Raw genomic sequence first — 21,912 nt, 5'->3', positions numbered from 1 at the left:
ACACCCCCCCCCTCTGGGCCCCAGAGATCCTTGGCTTCCCCGGCATTCCCAGTTGCAGGAACACATGCCAAAACCCTGTGGGCTCCCCATGGCCCAACTCAGGTTTCTTCGAAGCATCAGATAAGGAGGACCACTGCTCGCTGCTAAGGCCAGTGCTTGGCAGGCATAAGATCCTAGGTTCTGTTCCTGACATCACCCCTTCTGAGGCAGCATCGTGGAGCTTCACCAGGCTGCCTGCCTGTGTCTGTATCCCAGACGTTTCGCCTTTCTCAAGACACTGGGAGCTTCGCTTCAGAGCTTCTCCTGCGCTGCTGCCACCTCACCCGCGCGCGGCACACAAACACCAGTTTATTGTTTTGTACAAAAGCGTTTTATAGTCTGGTTTTATAAAAAGTACCTCAATCTGTGTTAGAAAAGAGATTTCCCAGAAGAAATGGGAAAATAATCTGGCAATTATATAAATACTCTCTACAGGTCCTTAAAGCTTTAATCTCTAGGGGCTCAGCCAGGGAGCTCCCTCGTACCTTCCCCTCTTCCTCTCTGCCCCCTCCCTCCCCACCCACCCGCCCAGCCGTGCAAAGCCTGCTCCCTCATTCCCTCATCACCGTCTGACGGCCTCTGGTGGGGCTCGACGGTCTGTGAGGGGAGGCTCCCAGGCTGCATGTAGGCCTGGCCTCTGTGGAGCTGCACCCCTTGGCAGCAGCCGGTGAGCAGAGCTGCCATCAGGTCCTGGGACTGTGGTGATGAACAAGGGCTTTAGTCCTTCTGCCTCCCTCAGGTTGCCGTGGCGATCTACGAGGCATCTCCCGTCGTGCTGTCTGTTCTGGAGCCAGCTCTTGCATTGCAACACCACCCTCGGGCTTAAAAGTACGAAGGCCTCGGCGCCCGGGGCGTGGAGGCACTGGAGCGTTGCGGCTCCATGAGGGGTACCTCGTACTCCAGGCCATTTGGGGCGGCTGTTTTCCCCGGCAGTTTGGGGCCCTGCCTGACCAGGTCTCCGTTCTCAAGGCAGGCTTTAACCCCCTCCAGCTCCAGTGGGCTGGAGGTAGTCCCAAGCGTGGCCCTCGCTTTCCCCTGCCGCCTCCGCCTCCGGACGCAGAAGAAGATGGCAGCTACTGCCACTGCCACGATCAGCGCTGCTGTGATGGCGGGCACCACCACGAGCATCAGGTTGGCGTGCCTGCTCTGGGTGACGGGGGCGTGCTGCTGGTGGGTCAGGTGCAAGGTGTGGGCCTCGACACAGAAGTCCTCCTCGTGGGCTTTGTCCCCCAGCGGCCCGACACAGATGTGGTAGGAGGAGTTTGGCCTCAGCTCCCGCACAGTGTATTCGCCCAGCGTGGCTGGCAGGTTGAGAGTGACTGGCCGCTTGTCGGGCCCGGAGAGGTTGCTGTAAGTGAGCCGGATCCCTTTCAGCCGGCTCTTGGACTCGATGTAGTTCTGCAGGTCCACTTTCAGGGAGGTGCCTCCAACGTGCTTGATGGCGATCTGCTTGGGCTGCGTGGGTGCCGGGGTGGCCACCGGCAGAGTGGCCACCGGGGCTTTGGTCTCGCAGTTGAGGCCCAAGACGCCCGGGGGGCACAGGCATTCCAGGCGGTTATGGGCATCTAACCGGCAGGTGCCACCGTTGAGGCAGGTGTAGGGCGGGCAGAGGTGTACTTCAGGACTGGCTCGGCCTTCTTGAGTGGTCACCAGTGTCCTGGTGTGGCTGTCCGGGCCGATTGTGGGACTGGCTGTGCTGGGCTCCGGCGGGACGTGTTCACTGCTCGGAGCAGGCGTGGCAAGCCAGGTGCCGGTGGCTTTCAAGAGAACTGCGGTGGTAGTGGTGGCTGGGCACCCCAAATCCGCGTACTCCAGGTGCTGGAGCAGCCGGCCAGCATTCTTGGGGGGGAAATGGCATCGGGTCTCCTCCGGCCGCTGGAGGGAAACTCTGCTGCTGCTCAGCCAGCTGACCAGCCAGCTCATCTGGCACACGCAGTTGAAGGGGTTCTCGGCCGCAGTGACCGCTTTGAGCCTGGGGAAGGCGCTGAAGAAGTCGGTGGGGAGGTGGTTGAGGTTCAGGTTGCTGATGTCCAGCTCTTGGAGGCTGCGCAGCTCCTGGAAGTCCTCCGGCTGCAGCTGGGCAATGCGGGCGTTCCCGGCCAGGCTGAGCTTGGTCAGGCCGCGCAGTTGCTTCAGGACCGCCGGGACGCCGCTCAGCCGGTTGTCCGACAGGTCCAACTCGTGCAGGTTGTGCAGCTTCTGCAGCAGCTCCTCGTCGATGTGGTCTAGGTTGAGCCCGGCAACCTTCAGAGACTCGAGCCGGTGGACGTGGACCGTGGCCGGCTCCAGGGCGGCGATCCGGTTGCGGCTGATGTCCAGCAGCAGGAGGGTGGGCAGGCGGAGGGGCGGCAGCGCCTGCAGCTGGTTGTCCTGCAGCTTCAGCTCCAGCAGGCTCTCCAGGGAGTCGAAGGCCTGCGGGTGGATCAGCTGGAGGCTGTTGTGGTGCAGGTAGAGGCGCTCTAGGAAGCGCAGCCCATGGAAGCTCTCATTGGTGATCTCGCGCAGCCGGTTGGAGGAGAGGTCGAGGTTGGAGAGGCCGCTCAGCGGCTGGAAGACCTTCCGGGGCAGGCTGGAGATCTGGTTCTGGGAGAGGTCCAAGAGCTGCAGGGCCGGCAGGCCGGCAAAGCATTCCTCGCTGAGGGAGCGGATGCCATTCTCAAAGACGTACAAGTTGGCCGTGTCCGGCGGCAGCCCCCGGGGGACCGTGTGGCTTCTCCTGGAGATGCAGAAGACCGTCTGCGGCTGACTGCACTGGCAGCTTTCCGGGCAGCCCTGGGCAAGGAGTCCTGCTGGGAAGAGCAGCAGTGCCCAGAGCATGGGTGACCTCATGGCGCCGACCCTACGGGGAGGAAGAGAACAGAGCTAAGAGGGGCAGCTGCTGCTGCTGTGAGCCTCCCCACGCACCCTGTCCTGGGCCAGGCTGGGACTCCCACCTCCACCGTGGAGAAGGAGAGCCTGCAAACAGGGGCTGCTGGGAGACGCCCCCCTCAGAGAGAGGCCAGGAATTTGGCCCTACAGTTTGCAGCAGGGAGGGCTGTAACCTGGCGCTGGCTGGCTGTGCTGTGGACTTTGGACGGGAGGGAGGAAACCAGACCCCGGCAGCTCCAGCCAGCGGCCATGTGACTTCCCAGCCGGCTGGGCTGTTTTTCCACCACTCTGCCCGGGAGCTTTTGTGCACAGCAAAGGTCTGAGGCTCTGCAAGGAGCCGGCACGGGAGGAGGAGGCCCCTGGGTCGCTGCTGCTGTTGCTGCTGGGGGCTGAGATGTTAACAAAGGCCAGCTGGTGGACCCCCCCTCCCAACAATAAATCCCTCTCAGATCTATTTCTGGTGCAACGTCAAGGTGAGGGGGGCATTTGGGGCCAGGTCGCTGGAGAATGCCAGGCTCCCTTCCCGGGCCATCTCTGCCAGCCAGGCAAGGTTGCTGCAGTTTCCCTGGGGGAGTTGGCAGAAGCCACCCCATTTCCTGTAAGACTGGCCTCCCAGGATGTGGGAGTAAGCCTTAAATTAGGCCTCCTCTGAACAAGCAAGCAGGCCGGCTGGCCGACTGGTGATTCCTCCCTCTGCTTCCCGGCATCTTCTGAAACCCTCCTGCTTTCAGTCTGACTCCACAGTCCCACAGGCTGGTGCATAAAGAGAGAGAGGCAGGGAGGGAGGGAAGGAAGGAAGGAAGGGGCCTTTCCACCCTTGGTGAAGGGGGCACCCAGAAGCCCCCCCTGGCTGTTCAAGGGCCCCAAGAAACTCCTGTGTGTCCAGAAAACCCCCTCACAGCACAGACTTGGCACCTTCTCCTGTCCCCACATCCTTTAAGGCTTCTGGCAAAGCACAGACCCTTTGGGGGCCTCAGTTGAAGGGCTCTGGGCTGGTGCCAACAATGGGTGGCATCACTTGGGTGCCAAGGCTACTTGAGGGTGACCCTGGCATGGTGTCAGAGGGTGACTGGCACCCGAACGCTCTGGCTGGGCCCCCTCCCTGGTCTCTTGGACTCCCTGGTCCTGTTAAGGATGAACAAAATTGCTGTCTCAAGTGGGGGCAGAGGCAACAGGTTCCCTTCAGGTCCCCTCCCCCTGCAGACACAGACAGGGCCAAAGGCCCTCTCTACCTTGGGCCTTTGCCACGGTCTCTGTCCTGGAGTGCCGCTGGCCCTTGCCTGCCTGCCTGCCCGCCAACCCCCTGAATATTTCTCTGCCTGCCCTCGCCTGCTGAATATTTATCATCTGAGGCAAACCCCGGCATCTGGCCCAGCCAGCACCACCTTGCACGCCACCAGGTTGGTGTATGGTCAGTGAGGTGTGGAAGAGCCCCTAGGGTGCCCTCTGCCCTAAATGTTGGGCCCTTCCAGAAGTGCCCCCCTTGTGCCGCCACACAGAGTGTCGCATCTTTCCCAGATGCACACAGGGACTCCTGACCCACTGGAGACGTCTCCCCTCCCCTTAAGTCACTACATATGGGGGGGGGGGATTGAAAGTTGCCAGGTGAGAAGCATGCACAGCGCCCAATGTCATTGGCTGGAGTGGTTTTGCGTCTGCCTCCCTGCCCTGCCCTTCCCTGCCCTGCCCACCTGATGGCCAAGCCACCCTATGGCCTGCCTGCCTGCCTTCCGTCATTTCCAGCTGGCCATTCCTTCCCCAGGCAGCCTTAGCAGTTGCTCTGCGGCTGCATTTTGTTCCCTTCCTGCCCCCCCCCCCCCCCCCCCCCCCCCCCCGCCCCCGGGGGCAGCCCCGGCTTTTCCCCCCCCCCCCCCCCCCCCCCCCCCCCACTGGATGAGTTCATCTGGGGAAATGGCACAGAATGGCTCAGCTGCCTCCCCGCCAGCCCCCGCCCCCCGGCCTCCTGAGGTCACCAGCAAGATGGGCTCCAACGTGTCACCGCCTCATCCCCCTTCAGACTTGCTCTGCTGGTTGGACCGCAGGCGAGAAGGGCCAGGAGGGGAGCAGCCCCTGACAGGGTCTCCCCACCAGCTGCAGACTTTCCTCCTGCACAGCCGAAGAGGAAGTCGCCTCTTGGGCCCCCCTCCTTAGGCAAACTGGTTTCCTGCCAGCCTCTGGGAACTGATCTTCACCCCTGGTCTGCCCCTGCGGACCAGACCCTCTGCCTTCCTTAGCCCTCTGAGGAGGAGGCCGATCTGACCCACAGTCCGGCAACCTCCTCTACCCTCCCTCCTGACTTCATGCAGCGAATCTGTCCCCCACTTCCACCCTCCATGCTGCTCCCTGGCGCCTGTGGAAGAGCTCCCTCAAAAGTCCCTCTGGGTTGCCTTCTTTAGGCTGGTGGGAGTCGAGAGTCCCGCCTGTGAGCTCTGGGAGACTCGCATGGTCTTTCCGTTCTGGCGGGACAGTCGTCCAGCTGTTTTCTTATGCTGAGAAACCCAGGTTTGGTCCAGGAAAGCCGGACGCCCCTTTTTCAAAACACAAAGGTGCTTTTGGGCCCAGAGGGCGTTGGGTTCCCTCTGGGCCAGTTGGTGAGACTGCTTGCTTCTTGGAGCCTGCGTTTCTTGGGGGTGGGGAGATGGAGCTTACACCCATTGGACCAAGCAAAGTGGGAGGGGGGCTTTGTGGGGAGGCCGCCGGCTTGTCTGTCAGCTCTTTGAATAAGCAAGAGAATTCATGTTGGCTGGGCCGTGCAGGGGGCTCAAAGCTGGCCCGGCACAGACAGGTAATAAAGTCTGGAATGTGCAGCTGGAGGAAATAGGAAGGAGCTGTGGGGGGGGGGGGGGCATGGCTCTCTCCCTGGCAGGGGAGAGAAAACATGGTCTCCCAGACAAAACCTTTTCACTTTCCTCAACTAAATTGGGGCCGTGGTGTTGCAGGACAGTCCAAAAGCCCTTCCGCTTCATACTGTGGGCTGCAGGTTAGGAAAGAGCAGGCCTCTCAGCCTGCCAGCTCCACGTCAGGGTCTGGCCTGCAGTCAAGCCACGTCTCCCGGAAAAAGTTGGCACCGTGTGGATCCTGCTTGGCACGCTTTGCTGATTGTTTGTTTGCTTTTGCTCCGGCACCTGGGAATGCGGTTACCTCATCCTCTGACTCTGTTGTGTCCAGCAGCGATTTCGCGTTTGGCTGGAGGACAGAGGGAGGGGGTGAGCTTTAGCCTAGCCTCACGTTCACTGCCACGCTCACTGGATAACAGGTCTGGCCGTGGCCAGTTGTGTATCCATCGCAAGTTCTCAATAAAATCATACTTCACTAACCCGCACGTCTGCCTTGCTGAGGAAGAGCGTTGGCACGACAGACAATCAGTGGTTAGGATCTGCCTGCTGTGCCCAGGAATGCCAGGTGCTCGGACGTATGGCTGACCTGGGCCTTTGGGCTGCCCATGGGAATGCCGGCGAATGGGGGAGAGTCCCATGCCGCTCTCCTTCGCTGCCTGAGTCGGGATCCTGTTGCTTCCTGGCAGAAAGCAGAACCTTCCCCAGAGGGTGTCGTGGTCAGAGCAATGGCTGGCATCAGAAAACATGGGGTTCAAATCCCCTCTCTGCCATGGAAGCTCAGAGGGTGACCCGGGGTGGAGGATACGCACTCAGCTTTGGCTGCTGGTGTGAGGATAAAACAGAGAGAACCACACGAGCCGTCCCGGCCTGCTTTTGGAAATATGGTCCTTGTTTTCCCCTCCTGCTTGGCTTGCACGGGGCAGCCCCCATTTCTTAACCTCTCAGGTGAAGACCCTTTAAAACCCCGGCGTGAGGCTAAGGGATGCCCCGGAGCACTCTGGGTAATGGGAGCCAGCTGTAGTGAGGGGGGTGATGACAGGTTGGCTTGGATGTTGAAAGGGGGGGGGGCGCTTGGGTTTTCCGTTGCCAGGAGATCTGTGCGGGTTGGCTGGCTCAGGGGTCTGATTTCTTTCTTAAATGAGGTTTTGAGGAAGGAGTGGGCCTCCCTCTTCCTCCCTCCCGCCTGCCTTCTTGGGGGCTGCCATGAATCCCCCCTGGCTTCTGCTCCCTCCATCATGGGGGGGGGGGTTGTCTAACGTTGCCTCTCGGGCTGCTGCCATTGAGAAAAGGCCAAATTAACCCCCTCCCCCCATAATTCCGTGCAATAATGCAAGACTTGTCTGGGCTGTAGTTTCCTCATTGAGAAAAGATCCTCAGGCTTGTGGGATCCCACAGGGAAGGCTCACGGCTTTCCTCCCAAGGGTCAGTTCTTCAGAAAATGCTGGTGAGGGTGAGTGCTCTTTCCTGAGCAGCCCGTGCCATACAGGATGTGGCCCAGGCAGCCTTGGGCCACGGCCCCTTCCCGTGGGCTTCTGGCTTCCATCTCCTGCTGCCCTCTCCTCTGACCAAAGGGATAATTTGGGGCACAGGTGGGATTGGGGTGACTAACACTGCCAACCCTGCAGAGCAGCCTCCTTTTTGAAGGACGGGATTCAGCACCAGAGCAAGTGGCAGACAATCCATTTGCCCTCTCCCCAAAGCCAGAACGGAACAGTAAATCAAAAGAACTGCCTTTCCGAATGGGCAGTGCGGTTATTTGGGGGTGGGGGGGTGGGGAGGCACTTCCAGCAAGTACTCAAGAGTTTCCTGTGCCCCCCAGCAGAACAAACTGCAGAGCCCAACATATCACACACACACACACAGAGAGAGTAAGTGTTCATATGGAAGACTTCTGGCTGGTGCCATGACCCTGTCTGAAGCCGAAGCATGCTCCCAAACAACCCCCTCCCTGACAGAGCTCAACTCCGGGAGCTGAACATAGAACATAAGAACAAGCCAGCTGGATCAGACCAGAGTCCATCTAGTCCAGCTCTCTGCTACTCGCAGTGGCCCACCAGGTGCCTTTGGGAGTTCACATGTAGGATGTGAAAGCAATGGCCTTCTGCGGCTGTTGCTCCCGAGCACCTGGACTGTTAAGGCATTTGCAATCTCAGATCAAAGAGGATCAAGATTGGTAGCCATAAATCGACTTCTCCTCCATAAATCTGTCCAAGCCCCTTTTAAAGCTATCCAGGTTAGTGGCCATCACCACCTCCTGTGGCAGCATATTCCAAACACCAATCACACGTTGCGTGAAGAAGTGTTTCCTTTTATTAGTTCTAATTCTTCCCCCCAGCATTTTCAATGAATGCCCCCTGGTTCTAGTATTGTGAGAAAGAGAGAAAAATTTCTCTCTGTCAACATTTTCTACCCCATGCATAATTTTATAGACTTCAATCATATCCCCCCTCAGACGTCTCCTCTCCAAACTAAAGAGTCCCAAACGCTACAGCCTTTCCTCATAAGGAAGGTGCTCCAGTCCCTCAATCATCCTCGTTGCCCTTCTCTGCACTTTTTCTATCTCTTCAATATCCTTTTTGAGATGTGGTGACCAGAACTGAACACAGTACTCCAAGTGTGGTCGCACCACGGCTTTATATAAGGGCATGACAATCTTTGCAGTTTTATTATCAATTCCTTTCCTGATTATCCCCAGCATAGAGTTTGCCTTTTTCACAGCTGCCATACATTGAGTTGACATTCCCATGGAACTATCAACTAAGACGCCCAAATCCCTTTCCTGGTCTGTGACTGATAGCACTGACCCCTGTAGCGTGTATGTGAAGTTTGGATTTTTTGCCCCTATGTGCATCACTTTGCATTTTGCTACATTGAACTGCATTTGCCATTTCTTAGCCCACTCACCTAATTTATCAAGGTCCGCTTGGAGCTCCTCGCAATCCTTTGTGGTTCTCACCACCCTACATAATTTGGTATCATCTGCAAACTTGGCCACCACGCTACCCACCCCTACTTCCAGGTCGTTTATGAATAGGTTAAAGAGCACTGGTCCCAATACGGATCCTTGGGGGACACCACTCCCCACATCTCTCCATTGTGAGAATTTCCCATTTACACCCACTCTTTGCTTCCTGTTTCTCAACCAGTTTTTAATCCATAGGAGGACTTCCCCTCTTATTCCTTCATTGCTGAGTTTTCTCAATAGTCTCTGGTGAGGAACTTTGTCAAAAGCCTTTTGGAAATCCAAGTAGACAATGTCCACTGGTTCCCCCTTATCCACATGCCTATTTACATCCTCAAAGAACTCTAGTAAGTTTGTAAGACAGGATTTGCCTCTGCAAAAGCCATGCTGACTCTTTCTCAGCAGGTTTTGCTTTTGTACATGTTTTATAATTTTATCTTTAATGATAGATTCTACTAATTTACCAGGAACAGATGTCAAACTGACTGGCCTGTAATTTCCCGGGTCCCCCCTAGATCCTTTCTTAAAGATTGGTGTGACATTGGCCATCTTCCAGTCTTCAGGGATGGAGCCTGATTTCAAGGATAAGTTGCATATTAAAGTGAGAACATCAGCAATTTCATGCTTGAGCTCTTTAAGAACTCTTGGGTGAATGCAATCTGGGCCAGGGGATTTGGTAGCATTTAGTTTATCAATGGCTGCCAGAATTTCTTCCTTGTCTACCACTATCTTCGTTAGTTCCTCGGATTCGCCTCCTAAGAAGCTTGGTTCAGGTGCAGGAATTTTCCTCACCTCCTCTTGGGTGAAGACAGATGCAAAGAATTCATTCAGCTTTTCTGCAATCTCCCTGTCATCTTTTAGCACACCCTTTGTTCCTTTGTCATCTAACGGGCCTACCGCTTCCCTTGCTGGCTTCCTGCTTTTGATGTACTTGAAGGACTGTTTGTTGCTGGTTTTGATGTTCACAGCCATGCGTTCCTCATAATCCTTTTTTGCCTCCCTTACAGCTAACTTGCTTCTCTTTTGCCACCATTTGTGTTCTCTCTGGTATTCTTTATCAGTTAAGTTGGACTTCCATTTTCTAAAAGACATCTTTTTTTCCCTAATAATTTCCTCAACGTCCCTTGTTAACCATGGTGGCTTTCTTTTGGACTGGGCGCTGCCTTTCCTAACCTGTGGAACACATTCCAGTTGAGCTTTTAAGACTGTGTTTTTAAATAACCTCCAAGCATCTTGGACATTTTTGACTCTCTTGATTTTCCCTTTCAGCTTCCTGCGCACTATCCCCCTCATCTTTGAGAAATTTCCCTTTCTGAAGGCGAATGTAACTACATTAGTAGTTGTCACTTGTTCGCATGCAGAGATACTGAATCTGACAGCATTGTGGTCGCTGTTCCCTATCGGCTCAACAACACTGACTTCCCGCACCAGGTCCTGGGTCCCACATAGAATTAGATCTAGGATCACATCTCCCCTGGTTGGTTCTACAACCATCTGCTCTAAGCCACAGTCATTTAGCATATCCAGGAATGTTCTCTCCTTACTATGACCTGAACATGCATTTTTCCAGTTTATATGGGGATAGTTAAAATTGCCCATTACCACGACATTTTTGCTTTTGTTGGCCTCTCTAATTTCTTTTTCCATCTCAGAATCCTCTTGTGCGCTTTGGTCAGGGGGACGATAATATATTCCTAATGTTAAACTATGCTTCACCCCTGGTATTGATATCCACAGTGCTTCTGTAGAGGAATCAGCTCCCCCTGCATTGTCTATTTTATGTGACACTATGCTCTCTTTGATGTAGAGGGCCACCCCACCCCCAATACGCCCTGTCCTATCCTTCCTGTAGAGCCTGTAACCTGGGATAACAGCATCCCACTGGTTCTCCTCATTCCACCATGTCTCTGTAATGCCCACTATATCAATGTCCTCCTTCAAAACTCTGTACTCCAGCTCCCCCATTTTAGGTCGAATGCTTCTACTATTAGCATAGAGACACTTGTATACTCTGTCTCTGTCCCTAACCTGGGATTTATGTGTTTTGCCCTCTAGCCTTTTGTAGACACTATCACTTATCACATTGCTATGTTCCTCACTTGTATGTGGTTGATTTTAAAAAACCTCCTTCTCTGTCTGCATCCCCATGGACTCTGTATTCCGGAGCCGAAGTCACCGCAAACCACCGGCTTTCCCCCAGGGATCAGTTTAAAAGCTGTTCTGCCATCTTTTTAATGTTGAGCGCCAGCAGCCTGGTTCCTCTTTCATTAAGATGAAGCCCGTCCCTTTTGTACAGGCCTACCTTGTCCCAAAAGGTTCCCCAGTTCCTGACAAATCTGAAACCCTCTGCCTTACACCACCTTCTCATCCGCGCATTGAGACCCTGTATCTCTACTTGCCTCGCTCGCCCTGCGCATGGAACAGGTAGCATTTCTGAGAATGCCACCTTGGGGGTCCTGGACATTAACCTTTTTCCTAGCAGCCTAAATTTAGCTTCCAGAACCTCCCGGCTACATTTCCCAATGTCATTGGTACCAATGTGGACCACAACTGCTGACTCCACCCCAGCACTGTCTAACAGCCTATCTAGACGTAGCGTGACATCCGCAACCTTCGCACCAGGCAGGCAAGTCACCATGCGGTCATCACGCCTGTCACAAACCCAACTCTCTATATGCATGCATGCATGCACACACACGCGCCTTGCTGAACAGGGGCTGGGGGCTGCTCGGGACCTCCCCAGGAGGCTAATTAACAGCCCTTTTTGGGCAGGGGAGAGGGCAGTTGTTTGCCAGTCTGTCTGAAGAGTATAAAAGGGGGTGGGGGTGGGAGGGGTTAGCCCCGCCCCTCCAGGCTGGAGCCAGATGACCACTCAGAGCAGGAGGCTTCCTCTGTGCTGGGTGGCTTTGCCGGAGCAGCCTCGGCCTCTAGCCCCACGCACGAGGGAGGGTCCCTGCTGCAGCCTTTCCACTGCCTGTGCAGGTGAGGGGGCTCCCAGCTTGGAAGAGCTGCTGTGAAGGTGAGGGGGGAGGTGGAAAAACCTGATCAATGGAGCAGGTTCCAAACCTGCCCTCAAGGCCTGGGAGAGGGAAGGCGGCCTATAAATCACACCAAGGCCACGTACATTTGCTCATCTGCAAAAAAGCTTTGGGCTCCTGCCAGTCCGCAGTCTTCCTCGTGGGAACAAGAAAGGCCAGAAGCCAGTGCTTGGCCGGCCATGGGAGGGGTGAGCCTGTAGCCCCCCCAAAGCCTGGGGACCCAGAATGAAACCACGTCGGCCACCTTTTGTTCAGCCCAGCTGAAGCCTCTCTCCCTCCAGGTGTCACAAAAGTGTGAAAAGGCGGGAGGTGGATTTTTCCAGGCCTCGCATCCAGCCAGCGCAGAGCTGGCCCAGCACGCCCAGGGTTTCGTGCCAAAAGGTGTCCCACGCAGGATTCGTTTCTGGTTTTGGCTTTCGGAGGACCGTGGCCAAGGTAGCTGGGAGCCAGGCTGCCTTCAGACCCCGCTGGCTCAGCAAGCCCCCCCTCCCCTCGCTCTCCTTATCCTTGAGCTGCAGGGCTCGGATCCTGTAGCAGTGCCGAGCCGGCTCCTCCAAGGAAGGCATCTGCTCCCAAGATGTGGCAATGGCACCAGAGGCCGCCGTCTCCTGAACTTTCCTCCCTCCCCCCTTCTCCTAGAAATGCTCTCCAAACCTCCTCTGGCGGGGGCTGGCTCAGTGATTGGCAGCACATCAGAAGCCCCTGCATTCTTTCCCCAACACCAGCTGCCTCCTAAACGGCTGGGCTGGGCTGGCTGGGGGGAGGGGGCACTGCACTGAGGTTGTCAGGCAAGAGGCATTGGAAACACCTGGGGCTCTCCACAGCTGCGGGGAGGGGCTTACTGTGCACTGTGCTGGGGAGGGTTTGGGGGGGTAATGCCCCTGCCCTCCTCCTCTATTTCCATACTCCCTGGCAGTGAAATCTATTCTGGATCCTGCCTTGAGCTAAACCAAGGGCAGTGCCGTCCGCTTGTACTGGATACTGGCTGTTATACAAGCAGGTATTTTGTGGCACCTGAGGGGCGGGGCACTAAAGGAAAGCCAGACGGCGGATGGGGGGAGAGGTACAAACACCCCTTGATATGAAGCTTCCAGGGAGAACTTGGGAGGGTCCCTCTCAGCCTAGCCCTCCCCAGATCTTTGTGAGACTCATCTGGAGCTCTTTGGAGGAAAGGGTGGGTGTGAGATGCTCTTGCTGCAGAGACGATATCTAGGCACAAAACTGCTTTCCTCACGGGAAGTAATGCAGAGCGCTTCAGCGGGCAGACACACCCTCCCTCTCTTCCTCATCCGACAGGGACGTCCCGCTGAAATCCTGGGTGACATTTACTGCTTGGAGCCCCTCCCTCGGTCGCCCTTCCTGGGCCGCTGCCAAAGAATCCCAGGTCAGGCAAACACCTGCTGCGATTTTGCATGGACAAAAATCCTCTTCACCTGATGCAGCCCAAACTGCTGGAACGCAGCTCTGGGGAAGGGGGCTTTGACGCCCTAAACCTCCCACCCCAAGGATCTTGTGGTCTCTAAGGTGCTTCTGGACTCAAACCACAACGACCCTCTGAGCCTATCCAGAGGCCCTGGTGTGACCTGTCCAGGCATGGCAGACTCTTGAGTCCCGAATTCTGGCATGGCAGACTCTTGAGTCCCGAATTCTGAGCAGCAGTGGCGTAGGAGGTTAAGAGGTCGTGTATCTAATCTGGAGGAACCGGGTTTGATTCCCAGCTCTGCCGCCCGAGCTGTGGAGACTTATCTGGGGAATTCAGATTAGCCTGTACACTCCCACACACGCCAGCTGGGTGACCTTGGGCTAGTCACAGCTTCTTGGAGCTCTCTCAGCCCCCGCTACCTCACAGGGTGTTTGTTGTGAGGGGGGAAGGGCAAGGAGATTGTCAACCACTTTGAGTCTCCTGCAGGAGAGAAAGGGGGGATATAAATCCAAACTCTTCTTCCTCTTCTTCATTTAGAGTCACCTGGACTGTTTTTTTGGGAGCCCCTGATTGCTCACACAGCAAGCCTCCAGCCTCTCTTTGCAGACATGATGAGCTGAGGGGCTCAGACTCTTTGGCTGCTCTGTCCCTCGGCTTCTTGCTTGGCATCAGCAAGGTCACCACACTGCCCCCTCTTCCTGTCTTGTGCTACTTCCTGTCCTGTGGTTTCACTGCCCAGAGTCTCAAAGACCCCTGTGGTGCCAATTGGGCCGACTGCGAGGGGCAGCGGCCAGGGCAGTCTGAAGCAAAATGGGTCTGGGGACTCCCTGGCCAGTTGTGACGTGGAGCCCCCCACCCCGCCCCACCCCAGGAACTTGGTCCTGGCCTCTCAGTAACTCGACTGACACCCTGTGTGACGGGTGAGGCCAGTGCCCTTGCTCCCAGCCTTGCTGCAGAGGACGTGGCCCTTGTTCCTGGATGGCCACCAGCTGGAGGGAGGGGCCCAGCCCAAGCCAACCTCGCCTCGCTGGAATGCCGCTTGGCAACTGCGCCGTCAGGTTTTGCGGCTCCCTCTCCAGATGAACCCGCTTGCTGAGCCGCGCCTGCTGCCTCTGTAATTAGTTCCCCCAAAAGGGCAACCCTGGCCGGGTCAGGCGTGGGGCGGGCAGGACTGGGAGGGAGCTGGGCTGTCAGCCCCCACCCCCCCTCCAGCTCCAGTCTCCTTCCTTGCCCTGATCCTCAGTTGCTTGATGCCAAGGACGGGGCTTGTCTGCTGCCTCACCAGGCTTGGCACCCGTACGCCCAAGATTGCACCAGGTTTCAGCTGGAGAGCTGATCGGCCCTCACCCAGCTGTCTGCCCCTCTTTCACAATCTCCCACAACAACAAGCAGGCCAGCTGTGTGGAAAAGGTCATACCCAAGGTAGCTGGCAACACCCCCCCCCCCCATCACTGCCAACACACCTGCCACGGCCCACATCTTCCGCCTCCAAGACTACATTTCCAGCTGCGACCCCTGTTGGCTTTACAAAGTGGCCACTCGTCCCTGTGGAGCAGCCTGCCCTCTCCTCAGCTCTCTTGCTGGTGTCCAAACCTGGCCGCTGCCACCTTCCTTCCTGAGGCTCTGGCCGGCCACTCGGCAACAGCCTTCCTATCCCCCTGCTGTGCCCCCTTCCCTGCAGGTGACCCACGAGGCACCCTGCCTGCCTGCCTGCCTGGGGTGGGGCCTCCGACCGCAGGGCCGGAGCAGCAGTCTGTCATTGTAGCAATACTTATAGAGCTAACCCCTCATTAGGGTTAGAGGAGCTGCCACTCTAATATTCTTTCCCGCCTTCCTAAGGCCAGGGATCCGGCCAAGGGCCACAGCAGCGGCGGCCAGGACCACAGAGCTACTTTCCATGTTGCCTCTGCGGAGGCTGCATCAGGGGTGGAGGGCACAGATGAGGCTCAGGGCAGGGAGAACAGGAAGGGCTCCCCCCTCCCATGTGTTAAAACTGCCCTGAAGGGAACAAGCAGCTTTGCAGTGGCTCCAGGTCAGGTCACAGGCCAGTGGGGCCGACCCTCCGCCTCCTTCCCCCCACACTCATGGCAGAGGGGTCTCTCCCACGCAAGGCCCTCCTCTGGCACTGGGTGCTCTGGGGTTCATTGGAAGGGGCTGACCTGGCACAAATGGAAATCCCCAGGGCCAGCTGACCATCCCCACCCAATTGGGGAAGGCGGAAGCACAAGCACTGGTCCCTGGGGTTGGATCCTGGCAGGAGGAGAGCAGAGCAGAGAAGTGCCTGCCTCGCTGCCTGCTCCCTTCCAGGCCGGCCTGTCTCAGCCCCCCAGCAGATTCCGCCCACGTTCTTCTCACAGGCGCTTAAGCGCAAAACCTGTTTCCTAAGCTTTCCTGGGACTTTCACTGACCTGTTCCTGACCTGCCAGCCCAGAGCGTCCCACACGTTGTGGACTGGAGCATCTTGCTCTTTGCTACACCAGCATGAAAAAGAGGCGCCCAGAAAGCGGACGGGCAAAAGGACGGCGCGTGGCAGACTACGTGCCACTGCTCCCAGGCGGCACCACAAATCGCCCAAAGGTTGGCCAGGATCTTCTTGTGTGGCCTTCGATCCCTCTAGAAACGAGGCAAACCCCTTTTCACACCTGCACAGCCACCAGCCCCACTTCAAGCCACACCGTCTGAATTTTGTACCAAGACTCCGCCTGCGTTTCCACCCTACAAACTGGCCCCAGTTGCAGGATTTAGCTGCTTCTCGCTAGGAGCCTCTTCCCCTGGCTCACTTCAGTGGGGCCACCGTCTCTGTCCTGCTGGGCGAGTGAATACCCTTTTCTACCAGTTTACCTTTCTGGGTATTTTTTCTCACCAGCCCCTACCCAGAACGGACAAGGCTGCTATTGTCTAGCGCGGGAGCTGGCCGCGTGCCTCGACTCTGGCTCTCCTGGAGGGAGGAGGTTGCAGCCAGCAGCATCTAGGCTGAGCGTCACTGGGGGAGGGGGCACGTATCCACCTTGGAGGAGGAGGAGGGGGCCAAGGGTCGGGCTCCTTTGGCTGGGCAATTCCGGAGTCCCCCTTGGAATGCCCTGCAGCCGGTCCCTCTGGGCCTTTGGCCTGGTGGGTCATTTGGATCGGCCAAGTGGCCAAGACTGCATTGTTGGCTTTTGGGCCGCAGGATGCTGGCTGGCTCATGACACTACTAGCCCCATCCGGCTCAGCATGCAAAATCTGGTCGGCTGCCTCATTGGAAAACGGCTGCCTGACCCAGAAGCCGTGACAGGCTGTCGCCCCGTGACTCTGTTGTGCCAGCCCCAGAGGCCTCCTGCCCCCTTTCACCCTCTGAGGCCACAAGCTGCCTCCCTCGCTGGCCAGCTCTGCCCCTCTCCACCCCCACCCCCCCAGCGCAGACCCCCATTTCCCAATCAATCAGCCACCATTCCAGAACTTTCCCCACAGCAGCCTGCCTCCCACCTCAGCCGAAGCGTCCCGGCCCACCCCCGCCTGTCAGGCCGCCCTTCAGGTGCCTGGGAGGAAAGCAGTGGGGGCGGCTGGGCCGCCTTCCCAGAAGGGCGCAATTCCTGCAGCCCGCCTGCCGCAGAGCCAGCTGCGTGGGAGGCAGCTCAGCTCCGGCACCTCGGCTCTCTCCTGCCCTGACACTTGCAAGCTCGCCCCTAATGAGGATTCCAGGGCTGTGGTGGAAGCAGGCTGCCGCTGGGCAAGGGAGGGAGCCGGGACTGCCCAGTGGACGGGCAACTTGGGCTGGCCTCACCCAGCCTCCGGACTGGGGAGTGGCTCAGGGAAAGGTGGAAACCGCTGGACGAAAAACTCCCTGGGTGGCAAAGAGCATTTGTAATCCACAAGATAGTATTCATGGGTACCCAGCAGATTAACCTGCCGCCTTTGCTATCCACCAAGATGCCAACAGGAGCCTCCATGCTCAGCGGCAGCCAGGTGTTAAAGGCAGCTGCTCCTTTCAAGGGCTTCTGGGAGACATCAGGTTGGCTGCTGTGGGAAACAGGATGTGGGGCGGAAGGGACACATGAAGTTCCCTGATGCCGAGTCAGACCTTGGAGGACAGGCTGAGGGGACACGGTGGCAAGACTCGCAGTCGTGGGCTTACGTTATGGGCAGGAAGGTTCAGCCGGGGAACGGGCTGCCAAGGAAGCTGGACAAACTCTTGCCTGGGATGCTCTAGGCTGGTGCTGCATTGAGGAGGGGGCGGGGCTGGGCTGGATGGCCTGCATGGCCCCTTCCAGCTCTATGGTTCATGATGCTCTCAAGGCCTGACGTCTACTCAGAGAGTCCTGCTGCCTCAAACAAGTTTGCCAGCTCCTTCGGCACCTGGGCCAGGCCCCCTGCAAGCTGCCCTTCAGAGTTTCAGTGGTACCTGGCCACACCCTTTGCTGCCCCGGGACCACCCGTGCCCTACGCGTCACCTGAGCCACAGAGAGGCAGCACTCTAGAGCTGAGTACTGGGTGCTGAGAGCCAGCTTGGCGTAGTGGTTAAGAGCAGGTGCACTCTAATATGGGGAACCGGGTTTGATTCCCCGCTCTGTCACTGGAGATGTGGAGGCTTATCTGATGAACCAGATTAGCTTGTGCGCTCCCACACATGCCAGCTGGGTGACCTTGGGCTACTCACAGTTCTTCGGGAGCTCTCTCAACCCCACCCACATCACAGGGTGTTTGTTGTGAGGGGGGAAGGGCAAGGAGATTGTAAGCCCCTTTGAGTCTCCTTACAGGAGAGAAAAGGGGGGATATAAATCCAAACTCTTCTTCCACAGCACCAGTCACCTCCAGAGACCAGATGGCAGACACACACACACACCCTTGCCAGGTTAGGGGCCAGATGGCTGGGGCAAGGCCTTTCCGGCTGTGAGGTATCATTGCTGATGCGCAGGGTGGGGGGCTTGGCAAATAAATGACTGTTCTCCTGAGTCCTGGGGAGGGGTATGTGTGTGGCTTTGACTATGGTCATAGCCAAGTTGTTTTTCAAGTTTTTACTGTATTAGAGCAGTGATGGCGAACCTTTTCGAGACCAAGTGCCCAAATTGCAACCCAAAACCCACTTATTTATCGCAAAGTGCCAACACGGCAATTTAACCTGAATACTGAGGTTTTAGTTTAGAAAAAACAGTTGGCTCCAAGGCATCCGTTACTAAGGAGTAAGCTTGGTGGTAGTCAGTGGCTTTGCTTTGAAGCAACCATGCAACTCTCCCAATGGGTGAATTACGACCCTAGGAGGGTTTAATCAATGCGGTTCTGCCCCATTGCCAGCAGCCAAGCTTACTCCCAGGTAAAGGATCGTGCTTTAGTTCAGCGCATGAAAATCAGTGGGTTAACTGCGTTTAACAGGGTTACCTACACTGCTTCCCCAAAACTAGGTCTTAGGTTTAATGCTAATAATCGAGCCCAGTGGCCCAGGCCAGTCTAGATATGGGGGGGGGGGCACTCTGTGCGTGCCCACAGAGAGGGCTCTGAGTGCCACCTCTGGCACCCCATGCCCTAGGTTCGCCACCACTGTATTAGAGTGTTGTGAGTTTTCCAGATTGTATGGCTGTGTTCCGTAGCATTTTCTCCTGATGTTTCAACATCAGGATAGAACGCTACTGGAACACGGCCTTACAGCCTGGAAAACCCACAACACCCTAATGATTCCAGCCATGAAAGCCTTCGACAATACATTTAACTGTATTTAATGAGCACATTTCTCAATCAGCTTTCTCCACGATGCAGAGGTGGTTGACTGGGTTTTAGTTTTGATTGTAAAACTATCGTTGTGGGGTAGGAAGGAAGGAAAGGTGCACATTTTAACTTGAGAACAAGATCCCAGCTGATCGGGGGATGGCAGAGAATGGCCCACTGGCTGCACCTCCGCCTCTCCCCTCCACCAGCGCTGGGAGGGCCGGCAGCACTTCAGAGTTGCACCTGTTGACTAACAAAGCAGCCGAGGGTTGGGACCGACTGTGAAATGCCTGGGAGAGGTCTGGGGCGTCGTGACCCCACCCAAGCCTTTTCTTGCTCTGCCGCTTCCTGCTGCCTACAGGGCAACATCCTGAAACTGGCAGGGAGCAGAGGTGCCAGGCGGCAGGGCATTGTGGAAGGGGGGGGGGAATACTGACCTGGGCCAGGGGGTGCTGCTGGGCATCCGGAACCCTTGTCCACAATGTGCTGGCTCAGAAGCAGGGCCAGTCTCTGGAGGGACTCACCTGGTGGATCTCTGGGAGATCTCATAAGCACCTGTGGGGCTCATCCAGTCTATGGGGGTGCCTGGAGACAGGGGAGGGTGCCCCACTTCAGAGTCTCTCTACCCCCAGCGTGTGTGTGTGTGGGGTGGGGGGTACTGACCCACTGGCTGGAAGTCGCAGAGAAACCTGTGGGTGGGAGCTGGCCCATTGGCTCTCCTCCCACAGGGGGGCTTCTTCTCCTGACTGGCAGCCATCGCAGACTGTCTAGCAGTCCCGCGAGAAAAAAGGGGTTGGGGAAGGCCTGCCTGCGAGCCCCATTCTTGGCCTGACCCACCCCGTGCCCCGGCAGAGGACCCTCAGAGAGTGCCCCCCTCCATACACCCGGTCCAGTTCCGGGGGCTGACCCAGGACTTGAGAGCGCAGGGAGGGGCAGTGGGGAGCATCAGGGCGGCATTCTGTACATGCTCAGGCGCTCCTCCCGCCCGTTCAGGTATTTTGCAGAGGAGCACCGGAGTTCAGCTCTGCTTCGGTGCGGACTCTCGCTCCCCGGCCAGTCTGGGCAGAGGGGCGCCGGCTGCGCTGCTCAGGCTCCGGACCCCTTCCCCCTCCCTCCCCAGGCGCGCCCCCTCCGCCCTCGGCTCCCGCGCCGGACTCACCTCGCTGCTGCTGGTGCCGCCGCCCGGGGGAGGCTGCCTGGAGCGCCGCGTGGCCCCGGCCCGCGCCCCTCCGCCGCTGCGCGATGCCGCCGCGGTCCGGCCGGCCGTCGGGGGCGAGGAGGCGGCGGCGGTGGCCGGGCTGGTCGGTCGGTCGGTGGTTGGGGCTGTGCCGGGGCGCCCAGCAGCTCGCGCGGGGAGGGCGGGGCGCGGCGAGGCGGCGATTGGCCGCAGCTGGGCCGGCGGGCGGGGCTCGGTCTCCCCGGTACGGACAGCCCTCCCGCCCCGGCAGCCGGCCACGCGCCTCGCCTCGCCGTCCTCCCTGCCTGCCTGCCTGCGGAGGGGGAGGCCCTTTGGGGCTGCTGGCAATAAGCGCCCCCTCCCTTGCTGCTGCATCACCGAGATCCCCGCGCGGGCCGCGAGGTTTCCCGCCCCCGGGGACAGCCGAGGGGCGCCGGAGAGGGCCGCCTTGGGGCTGAGCCCTTGAGGGCCCTGGGGGGGTGGGCAGCGTTCCGGGCCCAGTTTGCCCCCCCCCCCCCCGCCCGCCTTCTTCGGAGGCCTTCAGCCGTGGCGACTCAAGGGAGTCTCCAGTTTCAGGGGCAGTCAGGCGCGGACCGCCTGGCCAGGGCCAGCGGGTGTCAGCCTTCGGGCAGGACTGGCTGAGCTGGGGTCTCGGTAGGCCGCTGGGGCCTCCTGGCCAGTGGCAGCGCCTCCCAGGCTTTGACAATGTGTCCTCAACTGGCCCCCTGAGCCTGAGGAGCCAGGCCAGGCCAGCGGAGAGTCCGGCAGTGTCCCACATGAGGAAGCTGGTGGTGCCGTTTGTGTGTGTGTGTGTGTGTGTGTGTGTGTATATATATACCTTTGAGGTATCCTCCACTGCCGTCTTGCCCTTGTAGGTTGCCAGGTGAGGCCCTGTTCCTGAGTGTGACACCACACGGTGCCCTTTCTTGGCTGGCCCACTCCGGTTTCCTTCCCACTGGTGGCACTGTTCTCCATTTTCCTTCTCAATGTACCCCCCCCCCCCCCGGGTCCCCAATAGTTCCATGGCCTCTTCTTGCATAGCGCGGCCAACCTGCCCACCCCACCCACGTGCAGCTGGCTCTGGTGCCTTTCAGAACCTCCTTTGCGATGCCAGTGGACGGGATCACAGACGGGCCCCGGCACCACCCCCGGGCCTCGTGCCGGGATGATGTGACCGCCTGTCAGGCACGCTGCCGCCCGGGGGAGCTTCTGGCCTTCTCACAGCTGCGAAGGGACCGGCTGGGCCTGTCTGGGGAGGAGACGGCGGCACCCAAACTGGTTTGCCTGCTGCGAGGGACGAGGGCAAATGACGCCACTGGGGGTAAGCCTCAGGTGGAGGCGGAACACAAGAAGAGCTTAGCAGAAGAGTTTGGATGTATATCCCCCCTTTCTCTCCTGTAAGGAGACTCAAAGGGACTTACAATCTCCCCCCCCCCGCCCCATAACAAACACTCTGTGAGGTGGGTGGGGCTGAGAGAGCTCCGAAGAACTGTGACAAGCCCAAGGTCACCCAGCTGGCAAGTGCACAAGCTAATCTAGTTCACCTCCACAGATAAGCCTCCACAGCTCAAGTGACAGAGTGGGGCATCAAACCTGGTTCTCCAGATTAGAGTGCACCCGCTCTTAACCACTGTGCCACGCTGGCTCAAGTGTCAAAGGAGCCGTGCTGGATCAGACCCTGTTCATGATCCAGGCCAAACAGATGCCCCTGGTTGTCACACCCAAACCGCCTCTCCCAAAAATCCAAGCTCAAAGCCCAGAGTATTCATAAGGGGAAGCCTCCCACAGCACACTGGCCAACACTTCATCTGTTGGGTTTGCCGCAGGCTACACAACTGGGAGAGTGAGGCAAGGCTGGGGAAAGGAGGAACACAGAGTGTGGGCAGGGG

General features: G+C 57.9%; 2 protein-coding genes across 2 annotated transcripts in view; one reads left to right on the top strand and one right to left on the bottom strand.

Moving 5' to 3' along the window:
• The window catches only part of CORO7 (coronin 7), a 78,892-nt gene that overhangs the window by 46,381 nt on the left and 10,599 nt on the right, over positions 1 to 21,912 (top strand). The gene's annotated exons all lie outside the window — the stretch shown is intronic.
• On the bottom strand, positions 329 to 20,138 carry VASN (vasorin). Its single transcript, XM_048493174.1, has 2 exons — positions 20,006 to 20,138; positions 329 to 2,878 (listed from the first exon to the last, which is right to left on the bottom strand). The coding sequence occupies exon 2, from the start codon at positions 2,866 to 2,868 to the stop codon at positions 862 to 864; it is 2,007 nt and encodes a 668-aa protein (XP_048349131.1). The 5' UTR covers positions 2,869 to 2,878; positions 20,006 to 20,138; the 3' UTR covers positions 329 to 861.

This window comes from Sphaerodactylus townsendi, linkage group LG04 (assembly GCF_021028975.2).
Source record: "Sphaerodactylus townsendi isolate TG3544 linkage group LG04, MPM_Stown_v2.3, whole genome shotgun sequence".
NCBI classification, from domain to species: domain Eukaryota; kingdom Metazoa; phylum Chordata; class Lepidosauria; order Squamata; family Sphaerodactylidae; genus Sphaerodactylus; species Sphaerodactylus townsendi.
This window is presented reverse-complemented; position numbering and strand designations above follow the sequence as displayed.

Excerpts from the sequence above, each read along its gene's own strand:
- VASN (XM_048493174.1), bottom strand. The coding sequence starts at position 2,868 with ATGAGGTCACCCATGCTCTGGGCACTGCTGCTCTTCCCAGCAGGACTC.